We start from the raw sequence: 16,946 nt of genomic DNA, 5'->3' as shown, positions 1-16,946 counted from the left end.
TCTCATTTTAAGACAGATACCACTTTTTGAGGGCAAACTTTCTTATGAAAATACAGGAGTTTGCTGTAGGACAATATTACCATTGTAGTATAATGCGTGATACGCTTAGCAGATTTATGTTTCTCCTGTGTTGGTCTGAAGGAAAGCAGAGTGAGGAATATGTTTAGATGTACTGTATAAACTGCAATCATCTATGCTGTTCTCTAGCTCTGCTTTTGTTCTATGGTTCGGGTTGGGAAGACCTGACATAGCATGTTAATAGTATCGAAGATTAATATTAATGTAAACAGAAAATGCATTCACAGTGTTCTTGGTATAGTAGACATGTTAGACTGCAGGTGCCGTCTAAAACAATTTGAATGTCGTGGGGAAAGTTAGTTTTTTCCAGTAATTCAAATCAAAAAGTGACACCCTCATATATTCTAGATTCATTACACATAAAGTGAAACATTTCAAGGCTTTTTTGTTTCAATCTTGATGATTACGACTTGCAGCTTATGGAAATCAAAAATCGAGTATCTCAAATTATAAGATTAAAAAATTTCGAATACAGAAATGTCGAACTCATGGCGATTCACGATAAGAACCAGTGCGAACCTTCAATGCAAAACTGTCAGTACACTCATAGAGTACACCCCCCCACCCCCATCCAACACAAACACACACATACACACCCCCATAAACTATAGGAGGAAGGGAGGAACTGTTTGAGGCATCAACTAAAGCAATTAACATGCCAACAATAAAGCCTCAAAGATGCAGACGACTTCAAGCTTTCAACAGTGTTTGGAGTCAAACTACTTTAAAAAAGTTAGGATGCCAAATTGAAGTCTAATTTAAAGTACGTACTGTATCTTTCCTCATCACACATTGAGGGTCTTGTGGTTTTTCAGCCAGGGAGTATGTGTTGTTACAGCAGAATAAATCACAGGAAAAGGCTTTGAATAGTGGTTTGGAAAGCCCTCTGCTCCTCTACCCACCCCCCTCACTGTTAAGCTCTGTTCTCTTCTCTACCCGCCTATTATGGGGGCTCCTTTGGGACCCCCAGACCCAGACGCTGGTTTGAGCCAGCCAGCCTGGCTCTCATAAAATAAAGGGAAGGATAGGAAAAAAACAGAAGGGGGAGTACAGAGTTAGTGGGTGACTGGATCTCCTTGCGTGTTTTCCAGTGCAAATGTAAACAAATAAAGGCTAAATCACAAATGATCCACCTCCCCTTTCCCTTGGCCCTGTCTTTCAGTTATGCATGCCTCTGCCATTCGCACCAAGGGAGTGAAATTGATCAAGAATGCAGGGGCTAATTAGATCCTCCAGTGGTTCCCGCAAGTCTGCAACAAAGCAGCCTTCATGAGCAAAATGGAGCCCCATGAGGTATTTACATCATTTTTGATCCTCTGAGTGTTGTCAGCAACATTTGACAACTGAGGACCCTCCGAGCAAGTTGGGAAGGATTAGTGGCTTGTTTGTGATTGATGGAAAGATTTGAGACGGCCAAACAGATGATTAAAGGTAAGGAAAGAAATGGTCAGCAGCACATCTTGGCATGAGGCGTAGGACAGATTTTACCCGCTCCGTCATGGGTATCACTACAAAACGCAAAGACAAAAACACATTTAAACGGACATGCCAGTTGATGACAAGGTTTGATATCTGACATATTGAAATTACCCAGGTAAATTACGAGTTTGACAGCTCTTGACAGCATCCCGCATACAATCTGACACTTCTGACAACTTCATACAAGACTTGTCATACAAGTAGTAACATCTGAACAGGGCTGTATTCTCAAACAGACATCTCTGTATGAACGAGGCCTCTGAGGTGATTTATTTGGTGTCAGGGGACTAGGGAGGAAAAAGCTTTGTGAGTTAAAATCGTGGTTTCTGTTTTTAACATTACTGTATAAACCCCCCCCCCCCCCCCCCCTTCCCATAATAAAAACAAGGATGTTCCTATTATAGAAAAATTGAAAAAGTTGTTTCTTGCACATCAGCTTCGGGTGATGTGAGCAAAATCAGACTTGAGTAAAACCTGATACATAAGAAACATGCTCTGAAAGTTGTTGCAGCTAGACAAAAATTCATTTCCCACTGTTTTTCAAGAAAGTCTACTTCTCATGGTAAGTGTGCTGTTGGAGAATTCCACAGGTACTCAACCAGCTCAGATTTCCCACATTAACTTTTACTAGGATTTTCGATTAATCTCCTTTTTTTTGGTAATGTCCTGTGCTGCTGTGCTATGGGAAACATTATTCCGTCATACACTTATGGGATCATAAGCCCACAGATCAGGCGGAGGCTCTGGGGTAGAAGGCACATGAGGGGCCAGGCTCCATTGAAACGGGAAGGCTGCCTTGAAGCAAATGTTCTCAGTATCTTTTTATCTTCCCTCTGTGCATATCATGGCATATATAGTGGTATTACCAGCTGCCAAGACCAGCCGCAAAACGTATTCAAACACGTATTCATATGTGCTTGTCTTTGCTCTTCACTCCCATCAACAAAAGCTGCTCGAAAAAACGGTGGCCAGACAGCAATAATACTGAACACAGTATTATTGAAGTGTGTAATATTTCTCCCCGTTTTTTCTATGTTTGAATAGACTTTTATAATTGGACAAACATGGCAAATAGAGGTAAAATAAATAAATGGAAATTGCAATTGTTAAATATCTTCCTGAAACACCATCTAATGGTCATTACATTTTTCAGAAATCATATCACCTACTGGCGTGTAGCCAAACATTCAGAATGTATTATTTGGCAGGTCATACAGAACTCAAAATGAACCAATGCCCCTGATGTACTGTTTGCTTGTTCATTAAATATGTGGGTCTATTCCACTGGTTCAACTGTACACTAAATCAAGTACAGCTCAAGTATTTAGGATTTCGCACATATAGCGGCGGGAAGTAGGGGTGCCTCAGCCCACTGACACAGCCTCAGCATTCCCTGACAAGACTGAGTGTGGGTAGTCTGTTTCATCATTCGTGGTTTCCGTCATTTCGTCCACTGAGCCTGCATTATCTGTTCGTGCTCAGCGATGACACGTGTTAGAGTTGCCGGTGGGCACGCGTTGCCCTTGCGTTATCCATTCAATTCAACCGTGCAGTGAACAATTACCTGCCCTCGGTGCTGACAACACATTCCCGTGGCCAAGACGATATGTACTAGTTCTGGTTCAGAAAGCATTCAATCATGTATACACTGTCTGTGACTGAGAGATCTCTAGGTTTGTATGCAACTGTGGGATCTCAATGCTTATCTGCGACTAAAGGATCTCTATGCTTGTTCACCACATTCATTTCACACCAGTCAACTGTGGGCAGTTTTTTTCCCCCTTGGGGGCTGCCACGCCCTGTGTTTTGTTGAATTACCTGAACGCTGTCTGCCTTATGGGCATGAGGCCCTGTAATCTAGAGCATGTGTGACTGCCTGACAGACAGAGAGTGGGGGACATAGAGAGAGAGAGAGAGAGAGGCTATTACGAGGGAGACACCCACTTAACAAGTCTGGTGTAAAGTTTCAGCAAACCATCTGTGAACCAACGTTTTCCCCTCTTCTGTCTGTGCCTTTCAATGAAAAATAATTGGAATGTGATACAAAAGCTGTGACTGTTTAAAGGAGCCCTTCTGTGTTGCTGTGAGAGAGAGACTCACAGCAGTATGTATAATATATACAGTTTGTGGGGGTCAGTGGTATGGGTGTGTGGGAACTTTGTGAGTCTGATTAATCCAGCACATAATTAGCAAAATGCCTCACAAAATAAGATGCGTTTGTGAATGCGTGCCATTCAATAAAGGGAAGATGAGTGTGAAAATGTTGCAGCGTTTAGAAATGTGACGCTTGTGTGACGCGTGCGCTGCGTTCGACAGGGAAGACGATTACCGTCGCCTTTCGCATATCCTAACCTTCCTCCCCATCCCTCTTCTCTCTCCTCTCTTCCGTCATTCTCCCTCTATCTCCTCTCTCTCGTCACTCCCCCTCTGTCCAACTCACTCCTTCTCTCCTATATGTCTTCTGCCTCCTCACCGTTAATCATCTCCAAAACTTGGCATGATTATTGTCACTCCTGAGAATCGGTTGTGTTGGGGAATCTAATCTAATTGTCTTCCTGTTCCTATGTGCAATGTTCTACATGCAATACTATCAAAAAAACATTTTATAAATCTGTTTATAAGGAAATGCTTGCTAAAGATAAGGTTAGGGTTAGGTTTAAAAATGGTTTAGGGTCAGGGTTAAGATACCATTTCGGGTAAGGGTTAGTAGATAGTTAGTCTGAAGAACATCTACAGAAACATTTTTGGGACCCTCAAAATAAAGTACAGAGAGTACATAGAGTATACAGATGTGTTGGGTTTTAGACAGTTGTACTGCACATCATGTTGTTTGAAAATGTGTTTCCAAATAGCTGTATTCATATTTGGAAAACAGTAGGAAAAGTTAGCTTTGGGTGCCAACAGCGACAGATGCCACAATGTAATCAACACTCTCCTTCACACACGACAACACAGATAGGCATGCACACTCACGCACACGCACACAAACACACACACACACACTCACACACAAGACTGACCTCACTCATAATCCCCAAGGGTGTCTGCCTGGTTCTTTTTTCAGTCATTATAAAAGTAGTGCTCCACATCTCCACTCTTTTGCAATTCATTCCTCTTATTGGAGAATTGAAAACAATGACAACTAAAGGAGATATGGGTTTTAGGAGAGAAAAGTTTAAGATATCTACCAGAGGGCAGGTTGGGTTTGCCAACTTGTTTACAAGAGGCGTTTGTGGATAAGGTAGTCTGTGAATGTACTAGCAAGTGCCAGGTTAGCAGTGTGTAATATGCTTATGTACATAGATGTCTGTTTTCAACTGTTTGTATGTCATAGTACAGCACATGGTACAGTACAGGAAATAGAAGTAGAGTATACTATACTTCAAATATTGGTGCTCAAGCATCCAGTGATGTGGATGACAATGAAGTCTGACTATATGACTACAGTTCTTCTTCTGCAAAATTACACTGCCATTTATGTGATGAGCCATTATTACACAGCATTCCCAATGTGGATTATTTTTTAAAAGCCTTCCCATAGTTTTAAAAACTATGCAGCTACTAGTCTTTCACACTGTGTGTGTGTGTGTGTGTTTGTGTGTGTGTGTCTCTGTGTGCCTATATACACATGTGCACGTGTACAGCAACTAATAGTCATACATTTTTCTGACAAGACCTTTTTACACAGGGAATTGTATTAATTTAATATGTTTCCAGCATAGTAATCATTTCCCGATGTTGCACAATGTTTTTAAATGTTTTTATGGAACAAACTGTGCTGCCAATGACTTTCATTTCTTTAATGACACACACACAAGCACCCCCCCCCCCCTCCACACACTCACACACACACACAAAGTAGGCCAACGCACATCATGACTATGATATAACTTCTGTTATTGAAGTTATTTGGCAAGCAATTTGGTTGGCATTTACTTCACAAGACCAGACCATAACCAGATGGAGGCGCCAAATCTCTTGCTATGACTGACAAACCCCAGCTCATCTGACATATTGAAAAGATATATAGATAGAAATTTGGTGTAAGAGAACACGAGGGGAGACGGATCTCTGAAGTTACAGCACCCTCTTTTGACGCAAAAAAACAAGGCCAGGTTCACTGCATTATTTGATCTGTTTAGATTGTGTACTGTAAATACTACATAATGAACGTGTTTGTCTAGGAAGAAACAACATATAAAGTACCTTAAATAAGCCGGGTGAAAGTACTCGACATACTTGTGAAAATATGGGACAGAAAATGTATACGCCAGTTGCGTAGCAGACACTTATCAACATAAAACCAAAACAAATGCTAACATAATGTGTAGCTAGTGATATGCTCTTTCAAACTGAAACACACTGGACAACTAGGATCACAGTCACCATTCCTTTGATCAAAAGTGGGACTAAAATCATGAGAACGTGTTCAGCTAATTGTTATTGTTAGTGCATGCTTACTCCCTAATGTCATAGCTATGTTATGTATTGCAGTCAAAGACAAATATACAAACTTATATACCAATGTTTCTGATTAGATTTTAAGTGGTTGTTAAACTTAAAAGAATATCATTGCAATGTTTTTAGTTTAGTTTTTGTCCAATACATTACACCTATTGTATTACATTAATCTACAGAAAGCAATAGTCCAACACAGCGTTAGGGAGTAATGAGGTACCTGTCTACAGTATATGCAGGTTTAATCTTGTAATGCACAAAAACCCATGTAACTGCATTCAGCTACACCACAGAAAGTAGAATCAAGCAAAAAGCTCCTATCACCTTAAGACCCAGTATTCAAGTTTACTAAAATACCAGGAATCATACAGAAGCGCAACGTTTCAGACAAGAGTGTACAGAGATCTCTGTCTTAGTCATACTATACATAAGAAAGGTTTAATGGATGCAGTATATATTTGTTTTTTATGGTATCGCTTTGTTACCATTTAGAACACGGCCGCTCTTACATTCAAAACATTCTAATGTGCTTGTCTTTTCTAATGTTTTGGTTGGCATCTTTCACTCCAAACAATTACTCAAATTACAAGTTTACTTATATATATATAACAAGTGCATTGGAATAATGCCCAAGTGGCCAATATTAATATTTTAAAGAGCCTTTGAATGTAATATGCTACAGTACTGGAAAGTACAGCACATTGTACTGTTTTTGTACCCATTAAAATTTACATAGAAATTAAATGTGAATAAAAGTTGTGAAAATGTTCTTTATCTTTCATAATTACTGATGCAACAAAAACATGTATTGTTTAGATATTACAACATAGGTGTACCTTCTCATCAAATTAAATCAAAAACATGAAGTCTATTTTCAGGATTTTGCCATAGGTTCTCACTGACATCTGAGTAAATGTCCTATTTGTTCAAACACCTGGAATAAAACCTTTAGCCAGAGCAAATCCAAGCCTATAGGATGCTTATTGGAATGGCAATAATACACCATCCAACTGCTTTGGTTTCAGGTTTTGTGTTTGCTGTGGGTATGTTTGGCTCATTTCGGTACAGAATGGCACTAGCAAAACCATAGTTCCAGGAGTACTTCCTGTTTCACTGTGGTATAAATTCCATTTAGTCATTCACCAGCAGGAAGGAAAAAAATAAATATATATATTTATATATATATATATATATATATATATATAGAGAGAGAGAGAGAGAGAGAGAGAGAGAGAGAGAGAGACAGCGTTCAGTTTGCAGTGGTCTCTTAATTTTAACCTTTCTGTTCCTCACTCAAAACCTTCCTTTTCGACTTTTTTGGAAAGGAAATAAAATGTTGCAGTGGTCTCTTAATTCTTTCCGGAGCTGTAGATTTAAAATATCCACTATTGTAATCATTGAATACTTTAAACATGAGTGTTTTTTGCCCCACCACACAGTGAAGAGGGCAGTTCGAGAGGTATACTCTATAATCAAGATATTCTCCAATGGTCACAGTTGAAGAATTGCAAAAGTTGGATGAAAAATAAATGTCAACACATCGAATTTGCTAAACCTCATTAAAACTTTTATTGGAACTGAGTTTTTTGGTCAGATGTCTTTTAATGAGAGTAGAGGCTTTCTTCTAGAAATATATCCCAACAGCATGTTGGCATGGAGTCTAATTGTAGTTATTGAAAAGCTTGAAGATTGGCTCATTAATTGAATCAGGTGTGCCATTTTAAGGTCAGATCAAATTGAGATGTTTGGGAGAGCCTCAGAAGTTGGAAAACTGTATTTTAGTTTTGTACCAGCGAATACAATTTTGCAAAAAATCTAAAAGATTCGGTTTGGATGCATATTCATTTGTTAAATCATAAAATGCACAGGTTTAAGTGTTCATCTCAGAAGAGCAGTAATAAATGTGTGTTAATTAGGTCAAAAAAGCATTGGTATGTTTTGTATTATCTTCTAAGTTGTGTAATGGTTGTAAAGATTTACCACATATTTATGTCAGAAAACAGATCCTCTTGAAATATAGTTACAACTTAACCCTGCAAATGAACTATGCCCAACGTGTACAGATTTTAAGGTTAGGGGTCAGCAGAAGGACAGGGATTCCATTTGACCCTGCTCAAGGTCATACCATTTTTTTCTCAGATGAGGTCCTGGCTGCAGTTCTTGTTGTCCCTATGACCTGTTTGCTATTTGCTGTCACCCCATCAGATAGATAGCGAACTAATAGAGAGGCCTTGGTGCCGTAAAGTGGCTGAGCTGTAAATATAGATTGACCTGAACTCTCATCATCTCTGAACTCATTCAGCACTCCCATACTCTCTCTTGCACGACATGACACCAAGCTGACATCGCTCAACGGGTCGTCTCCATTCATCAACAGCCATCAGCTGAATGAGAGAGGGACTCAGCAAGCGAGAGAACGGTGGGAGTAAAAATACATGCAGAGAATGAATGGAAAGAGTATGGCAGAAAGCTGAACTGTGGGAGAGATAATAATTACAATGGAAAGATTGCGTGAATTTATGTGAGAGAAAGCAATGGGGTTAAAAGACTAAATTTTAAAATGAGAAAGAGAGTGCTGAACCGTCAAAAAGCCCTTCTAACACGATCTCTTCATTCAGTCAGAGCTTCCACCATCCCAGACAACATCCCTCAGTGTTTATAGACATGCCCATAAACGTGAACCCTCCTGTAATGGGATCCGTCGATAAAAACCAGGACGACACGATCTATGGGAGTTTACTGAGTAGATGAGTGGCCAAGGCAGTTAAACAACTGGGATCTCATTTTCTCAATAAGAGCCTCTAACTCAACGGACTAAAGGTCCCATAACTCACAAACACATTGCAAATAATTTTTTCACTTCACTTCTAGATCTCTACTTATTGTAATGACATTGTCGAATTCTAAAATGAGCAAAATACCTTTAACAGTAGACTGCATACCATTACAGTGCAATTATCCTTATTTCTGCCGTGACGGTACATAGCAAGTTGACAACTTTGTGATTGGGAAATGGATCATCAGAAGTGTTTATGATGACTCCTGGGGGATAAAGACTACATTTATGGTGTGATAACCTTCTTCACCTTGATGTACAGGGTTGGTGTGGTGCATTCATGTAGAACATCAGTGGTTCCCGACCAGGGGTACCTGACTCCAGAGAACACAGGCATAATGCACAAGAGGGGGTACCTCAGGGGTACTCTGGGCAGAGCAGCCCTTTATTGGTGCTACAATGACTGAGACGGGTTGAGGACTAATATCTTAGAGTAGTGTGGGTGACAGCATGGAGACAAACTTGGAACACGGTAGGGAATTATGAGAACTGAGTTGGATCACACAGATCACACTCTCTCTTTCTCTCTCTCTCTGACTTACTCTCTCAGACTCACACGCGTACAGTCTTGTCCAAACATTGTGCACCCACTGTCCTCATTAAGATGAAACAATGAAATCTCTTGGATGGGAGGATTTTAGACTGGGGCAGGAGGACTAACAAGTCATGAGAAACTAAACCCAGAGATTCTTTCCAAATAGACAAGGAGAAAAATAAGGGTTAGGGCCTATTTATTCAAATAACCTTTACATTAAATGGAAATACAATTTAAGATTTACACTTGCAGTTGTGTTACACTTACAAAGCTCAGTGAAGTTTAAAACATGCCCCTGTAGAGCCATGCCCTGTTTTATGGTAACAGTACTAAATAGTTGCCTAACATTCTTGTTTAGTTTGTAATATAATTTGGATCAGGATTACAAGAGGAAAAGACTTGAAAAGTGACTTTGAAGCAGGGGTTTGTTATTGGGTCCCTTCCAGGATGACGATACCCCCATCCACAGGGCATGAGGAGTCACTGAATCGTTTGATGAGTATGAAAATGATCATATGCTATGGCCCATCGCAGTCACCAGATCTTAACCCAACTGAACACCAATGTGTTAACAGCACTCTCCGACCACTGTCATCGAAAGCAAGCAAGTTTATTTATATATCACAATTCCTACATAGAAGCAATTCATGTATGAAAAAAAAAGAATTGCAAAAGTATAAAAACAGTCAGATTGTTACAGTTCTCTAACCACCCTCCAGGGGGACTCTCCACCCCGGTCTCTCAATCCTGGCACTCCAGCTCTTGGATGTCCCTTTGTGAGATAATCTCTGTATCAATGTCTTATCAGGCTGTCTCCATGGGGTGACATTTTTGCCATGTCAGTACATGCACTTTATATTCATCCTCAATGATTTACAGATCCCAACACCTTGGTCTCTCAATCCTGGCGCTCCAGCGCTTGGATAAACTTGTCAGTCCTTTTGTGAGATAATACCCTGCATCAATATCTAAATTACAGCAGCAGCACAAGAACTTGCATTATCCATCATCAGGAGATTGTTACATTTACACCGAGGATATTCCTCTGATAGCACCAGAACTTGCATTCCAGAAAAATGATTTAAAGATAAGTAAAACACAAAATAATAAAAACATAAGGCTTACAGTGTGGTTAAGTTTAGTCATAGGCGCATGAAAAAAATTTTTAACCTTAAAAATGGATACGTTTGGGACACGTCTAAGATCTTCTGGGAGTTTATTCCAGTTGTGTGCAGCATAACTAATAAATGCAGCTTAGCCATATTTAGTTTGGACTCTGGGCTCTACTAGCTGACCTGAGTTCATGGATCTGAGAGCTCTGCTCGGTTACTCTTCAAACATATCAGAAATGTTTTCGAGGCCTAAACCATTCAGTGATTTATTGACTAAAAGCACCACTTTAAAATCTATTCTGTAATTGACTGAAAGCAAGAGCAATGTGCTCTTAATCTTGGTTTAATTGTAGACAATTTTGGTTCATCCAGGTATTTAGTATGTGCTCTATACAGTGACACAGAGAGCCTACTGTCAAATTGTTCGAGACCCATATATATTTGAGTATCATCTGCATAGCTATGGTAGTTAATGTTGTTATTCTGTAGAATTTGGCACAGAGGTAGTATATAGAGATTGTACAGAAGCAGTCTGAGAACTGATCCCTGGGGAACTCTACATGTCATAGTCACCCAATCAGATTCATCATTGCCAATTAGAGGTGTTGCGATATGGCAGGATTGACGATAACCATAATATTAAAAAAATGAAATATTGATATTATGTTAATAATACACATACGATAATATTGTATTCACTAGGCGAAACTGAAGTTGTATTTTTCCAAGAAACCCTCTCAGTTTTTCGATACCTTATTCATGTCACCTATAGACAGATGATGCAAGTGCTTAAACAAGGGGATGGGACCTACGCACTGCCACTGAAATCTCGTTAGCCCCACTATAAAAACCCGGGAAAGATCCGCAAGGACACGCTGTTTATGTAGCCTATTCACATGGAAAAAAGGACATAAAAAAAAAAAAAAAAAGTTTTTCCATAGCTTATTCAGAGACAAACTATGCATGTGCTTAAACTAAACCTATACACTAGCAATTGCATTAACGTCTTTTTGTAGCCTATTCACTTGGCAATTTTTTAAAATATTTTTCCAAATTCTCCTCTCTGTGTTGTGTTGTGTTGTTAGTGTAATTGTTCTTTTTGTATGCTTTTATTTTTTTATTTGTACAGTTATGGTTACAGACTCTCTCAACCTCCATTCAATTGTATTTTGAGTATAATTCATTAATTTGCCAAAAAAGAGAAAAAAACACATTAAACAAAGTTAAAGATGAATTTGACAGATAGCATTTTGTTTCTTAAAATGTTCTATAGATACTGCGATAATATCGTTACTGTGAATTCTTTTGGCCACGATAATTTAGTGAAAATCTGATATCATGACAGTCCTATTGCCAATGGTGACAAAGTAACTCCGTCCATCTAAATAAGATCTGAACCAATTAAGTCCTGGAGAGTCCAACACAATTTTCCAGCCTGTTTAGAATTCTCTATGATCTACAGTGTCAAATGCAGCACTGAGATCTTATAGAAGCAGAACTGTCATTTTATCTGAATCAGCATTCAGCTGTATATCATTGAAAACTACTTCGTTTCAGTGCTGTGGTGAGGTTGGAAGCCTGACTAGAATTTGTCTAAGAGACCGCTTGAGTTCACAAAATTGCTGAGTTGATTAAAGACATCATTCTCAATGATCTTGGCTATAAAAGGGAGATTTGATACAGGAACTTTCTAGGTGCCAATGTGCGATAAAACTGGACAAATTTCACTTGCTTTTGTGGAAAAACAGAGATCTCTCCTTATTTTCTGCTTTGTGTTTCACAGAATCGTGGCTGTGTGTATCCATCCAGGATTCAGCGCTGCAATTGCCCGGTTTCTCAATCTTCCGGGTGGATCATGACACAGAACTCTCTGACAAAATGAAGGGAGGAGGAACATGTTTCTACATTAACAATGGCTGGGGCAACGATGTGACATTCGTACTACAATACTGTTCTCCTGACCTGGAATCATTTTTATCAACTGCAGACCTTTCTACAGCCCAAGAGAATTCTCATAATTTATCCTGGTTGGTGTCTAAATTCCACCGTCAGCCAACATGCACGAGACACAACAGCAGCTGGCCGAACAGATTCTCCTGATGGAGCAGTTACACTTGGACTCCTTAGCGATTGTTCTCAACGACTTCAACAAAGGTAACCGAAGCCACGAGCTCCCAAAATATAAACAGTTGGAACCTACGCCAGAATCCTGTTTGTGGACTTCAGTTCTGCTTTCAACCCCATAATTCCTGCTTTGCTCCAGGACAAGCTATTTCAACTGGGAATGCTCGAGTCCACATGCAAGTGGATCATAGCCTTCGTGTTCAACAGAAAGCAACACGTGAGGCTGGGGAAGCACCTGTCCGACCTCCTGACCATCAGCACAGGCTCCACTCAAGGCTGTGTCCTGTCCCCCCTACACTTCTCCATGTACATCAACAGCTGCACCTCCAGTCACCACTCTGTCAAGCTCCTGAAGTTTGTGGATGACACCACCCTAATCTGACTTATTTCTGATGGAGACAATCAGAAATAAGGGAGATTGACCATCTGGTGTCCTGGTGCAACTTTGAGTTCAATGCCCTAAAGAATGTGGAGTCCTGGAGAGGCACAAATGCCCTTCCCCCCATCACCATGGATCACCTAGGACCTCAAGTGGGAGCTGAAAATCACCGCTCTTACAAAGAAAGCACAGCAGAGGATGTACTTTCCCAGCAAAAGCTGAAAAAGTTCAATCTGCCAATAAGTCCATCCCAACCTCCTCCATCACCGTCTGGTACGCTGTAGCCACTGCCAAGGACAAGGGCAGGCTGCAACGCATCATCCGCTATGCAGAGAGGGTGATTGGCTGCAATCTGCCATCTTTACAAGACACACCTCCAGAACATGGTGGCGAGCGGCAAAGATGGGAGAAAATCTATTACCCCTCCCCTCATACATAAACAACACTCAACTGGACAAAATCTTTTTTGTAATTTATTAATGCGCAGTCTGCTATTTTTGTGCTCAGTCCACTCTTCTTACTTGTTCTTACTTCTTTTATTCTTTTTGTATTGTATAGTTTGTTGCACCATTGGCTGGAACAAATCGCTTGTTTGTTGTGAAAATTTACATGGCAATAAAACCCTTTCTGATTCTGATTCTTTGTAGAGACGTTGGGGAAATGTCTGATTGCAGAGCTATAAAACTATTTGATGTACATCCATTGTTAAAGAGTTAAAAATAGTTAGTCTAAAGTCAGATGGCAGTGTGTCGAGACAACACGTGGAAGCTTAAAGATGTCAAACTGTTTCTTCTAGGGATCGTTGATAAATTGTATTAAATTGCGACATATTGCCAAGTTATGTAATAGTGGCCTGTAATAGCCAAGTATGTCTTGGTGGTTGTGGTGACGGTACAGTGTCATTGTTAGACTGTGCCGTTTTGATGGTCTGTCTAATACTTTAAAAAAATTTCACTAAAGAAACACAAATTAATTACATTTCACAGTGGACACAAGTTCTCATGCTATCTTCTTTAGGGGGGTTGTAAGCTTGTCAACCATGGCAAATAGAGTGGGGGTATTGTTGATATTCTTGTTGATCTTTCCCAATAAATGTCGCTGTCTAGCCCTGCATAACTCATAGTTGAAGCTACAAAGGCTTTGTTTATAGCTGTCATAGTGGATTTAAAATTATTTTTTTCCTTTACTGATGCAACATGATCCATGACATTCAATATTTTTACGTAAAAATTATCCAGGAGTACATCAACTGACTCAGCACTTATTGTTGGACTTCCATAAACTGAGCATCGGTACTCTCGGTGGAAATATCGAGACCTTTGGAGATCTAGAATGAGTCCTCGAGTGTGGGTATGCTCTTTTACATGTTGAGTGAGATCAAAAGTGTGAAGTAGTGCAAAAAGTTATTTGGCATTATTGTCCATATTATTATCTATGTGGATGGTAAAATCCCCTGTTATAATACGTTTTAATCTGTTTCGGATGCCTCCGGAACGCCTTCCTGGGAAGGTGTTCCGGTCCCGTCCCACCGGGAGGAGACCCCGGGGAAGACCTAGGACACGCTGGAGGGACTATGTCTCCCGGCTGGCCTGGGAATGCCTCGGTGTCCCCCCGGAAGAGCTGGAGGAAGTATCTGGGGAGAGGGAAGTCTGGGCATCTCTGCTTAGACTGCTGCCCCCGCAACCTGGCCCCGGATGAAGCAGAAGAAGATGTATGTATGTAAGTTTTAATCAGCAGATATAACAGAGAGTAGTTCAGCAAAATCATCAATAAAATTTGCAGGGTATCTTGGAGGTCTGTAAATGGTTAAAACAAAATGTTGGGAGCACCTTTCAATATAAAACAGAGGTATTCAAAAGCAATACAATTACCAAGTGTGTTTTGTTTGTGCTGGAATATCTCTTTGAATAGGGCAGCCACTCCTCCTTTGCTACCATTTCGACAAGTATACATAAAGCCAACTTTTTCAGGTGCTGTCTCGTTGAGAACAGTAGCACTAGTCTTCTGTTAGCCACGTTTCAGTGAGAAACATAAAATCTAGGTTGTAGGATATTATAATGTCATTTACCAAGAATGATTTGTTGGCAAGAGAACGGATATTAAGTAAAGCCATCTTAGTATATATAATAGGGGTTCCTGGACTAGTAGGTTGACTAGTGGGTTACAGTTAACAGATTAGACAAGTTTACTTTATAGGTTGCAGGGACCCGAAGCACATCACCGAGTATATTCTGTGCTCTGTGGAAATAAAGGACAAGGTTGTTGACGATGTGACGGTTGTCTAAGCAATCGTTTTAAACGGGGGGAGGAGTGGGACATAGGAAAAGATGAGCTCTGCTCTCTTTGGTTAGAACTAGCCAAAAGAGACACACACCTGTCTATATACAGGCGGGAGAACAAGTATTTGATACACTGCCGATTTTGCAGGTTTTCCTACTTACAAAGCAGGTAGATGTCGATAATTTTTTATCATAGGTACACTTCAACTGTGAGAGACGGAATCTAAAACAAAAATCCAGAAAATCACATTGTGTGTCACATGTAACCGGTGAGTGTTTCTGGTTTGCTGGCTAAAGATTCAGCCCCTTTGTTTTCTTTAAGTTTGTTTTTTTGTGTGCTCGTGTTTGATTTTCATGGAATAACCTACACGGAGTGTATTCGCCTGCGCCTGGTTCCTCCACTACCGCCACCGTTACAGAAGTAGAAAAACCTGCAAAATCAGCAGTGTATCAAATACTTGTTGTCCCCACTGTAGGTCCCACAGTGTGTGACAGTGCATGTCAGAGCAAAAATCAAGCCAAGAGGTCAAAGGAATTATCTGTACCGCCGCAAAACAAGATTTTGTTGAGGCACAGCTCAGGGAAGGGTACCAAAATATTTATTGTTAGCATAGCATTGAAGGTCCCTAAAAACACAGTGGCCTCAACACGTTCTTAAAGGGAAAAAGTTAGGAACCACCATCAATCTTCCTGGAGTTGGCTGCTTGCTTGGAGTTTGCCAAAAGGCACCTGAAGGTTTCTCATATAAAATGAAACAAGATTCTCTGGTCTGATTATAACAAGACTGAACTGCTTACCTGGCTGACAGATTCCAGTGCTTGAGCACCTACAGATTACATTCTCGGGACCTAGAAGAATGAATAAGTCAGTGGACAGTGGCGAGTGTCATTGCAAAGTAACATGCTGCTATGCTGGTTTGATGGAAAATCTAGATAAAAGATGTCCAGCTCAGGTTAAGCCTTGGTGAATGTATACCAGCCATTGGTTCTATAGGGTATGTATGCCTAACTGTTTCAGAAGGTTATTGGCTAAATAACGTTAATAAAACATTGTTAACATAAAATTGTCCAGTTGAGCTAATTTCTTTATTTACATAGACATTTTCTAATTAGACCAGTGAATGCATTCCCCTTCAAATGCATTGGTGCTGCCGAGATCTTCAGTGAGATCTTCGACCCTCCCAAGCCTGTCAGGAATTGCACTCACAGCCATATCAGTTTGTTCTGGTCATTTGTGTTATACTCTCGGTTTGTCGTGATTACTGGAACTTGCAAAGAAAATATTTTTGAGAGAGGAAGACATTGGGTAGTGATGCCTCCTGAGTCAAGCCATGCTGTGACACGGGACCACATCTGGAGGTTGAACAAGAGAGTGGAGAGGGGAGGGACAATGCTGATTTACTGTAAGTGAAGGGGAATAATAGCTAAAAGAGAGCAATTACACCCCATCATTTGACAGGGTCATGGGGCAAGGGACGGATGAGGATGAACGTTAGCTTTTGGAACGGTCACCCTTACCCTGTTCAAACACTTTGTTCAGATGGATGTGTAGTTATGACAGATTACCTTTTTATTGGAATGTAGAGGTTCGATTTATTTAGTTTGTTAATTGATCCATTTTGGATATTTGTTCTTATGTTATTACAGCTGTGTGCAGTATGTTGCTG

At 40.2% G+C, this 16,946-nt stretch overlaps 1 protein-coding gene across 2 annotated transcripts in view; it reads left to right on the top strand.

The window, feature by feature from the left end:
* The window catches only part of LOC105010568 (protein FAM53B-like), a 56,832-nt gene that overhangs the window by 28,300 nt on the left and 11,586 nt on the right, over positions 1–16,946 (top strand). Inside the window, exon 5 of one of the 2 annotated variants that reach the window (XM_010869934.4) lies at positions 12,282–13,598. The exons of the other annotated variant lie outside the window; for it this stretch is intronic. Within the exon in view, the coding sequence (XP_010868236.1) occupies positions 12,282–12,380 (99 nt within the window). The 3' untranslated portion in view covers positions 12,381–13,598. Of the gene's footprint in view, positions 1–12,281; positions 13,599–16,946 lie in introns of those variants that run through there. 2 annotated transcript variants of the gene reach the window in all.

This window comes from Esox lucius, chromosome 6 (genome assembly GCF_011004845.1).
Source record: "Esox lucius isolate fEsoLuc1 chromosome 6, fEsoLuc1.pri, whole genome shotgun sequence".
In the NCBI taxonomy this organism is placed as follows: domain Eukaryota; kingdom Metazoa; phylum Chordata; class Actinopteri; order Esociformes; family Esocidae; genus Esox; species Esox lucius.
Note: the sequence above shows the minus strand (reverse complement) of the source record. Positions and strands in the feature narration are given on the sequence as shown.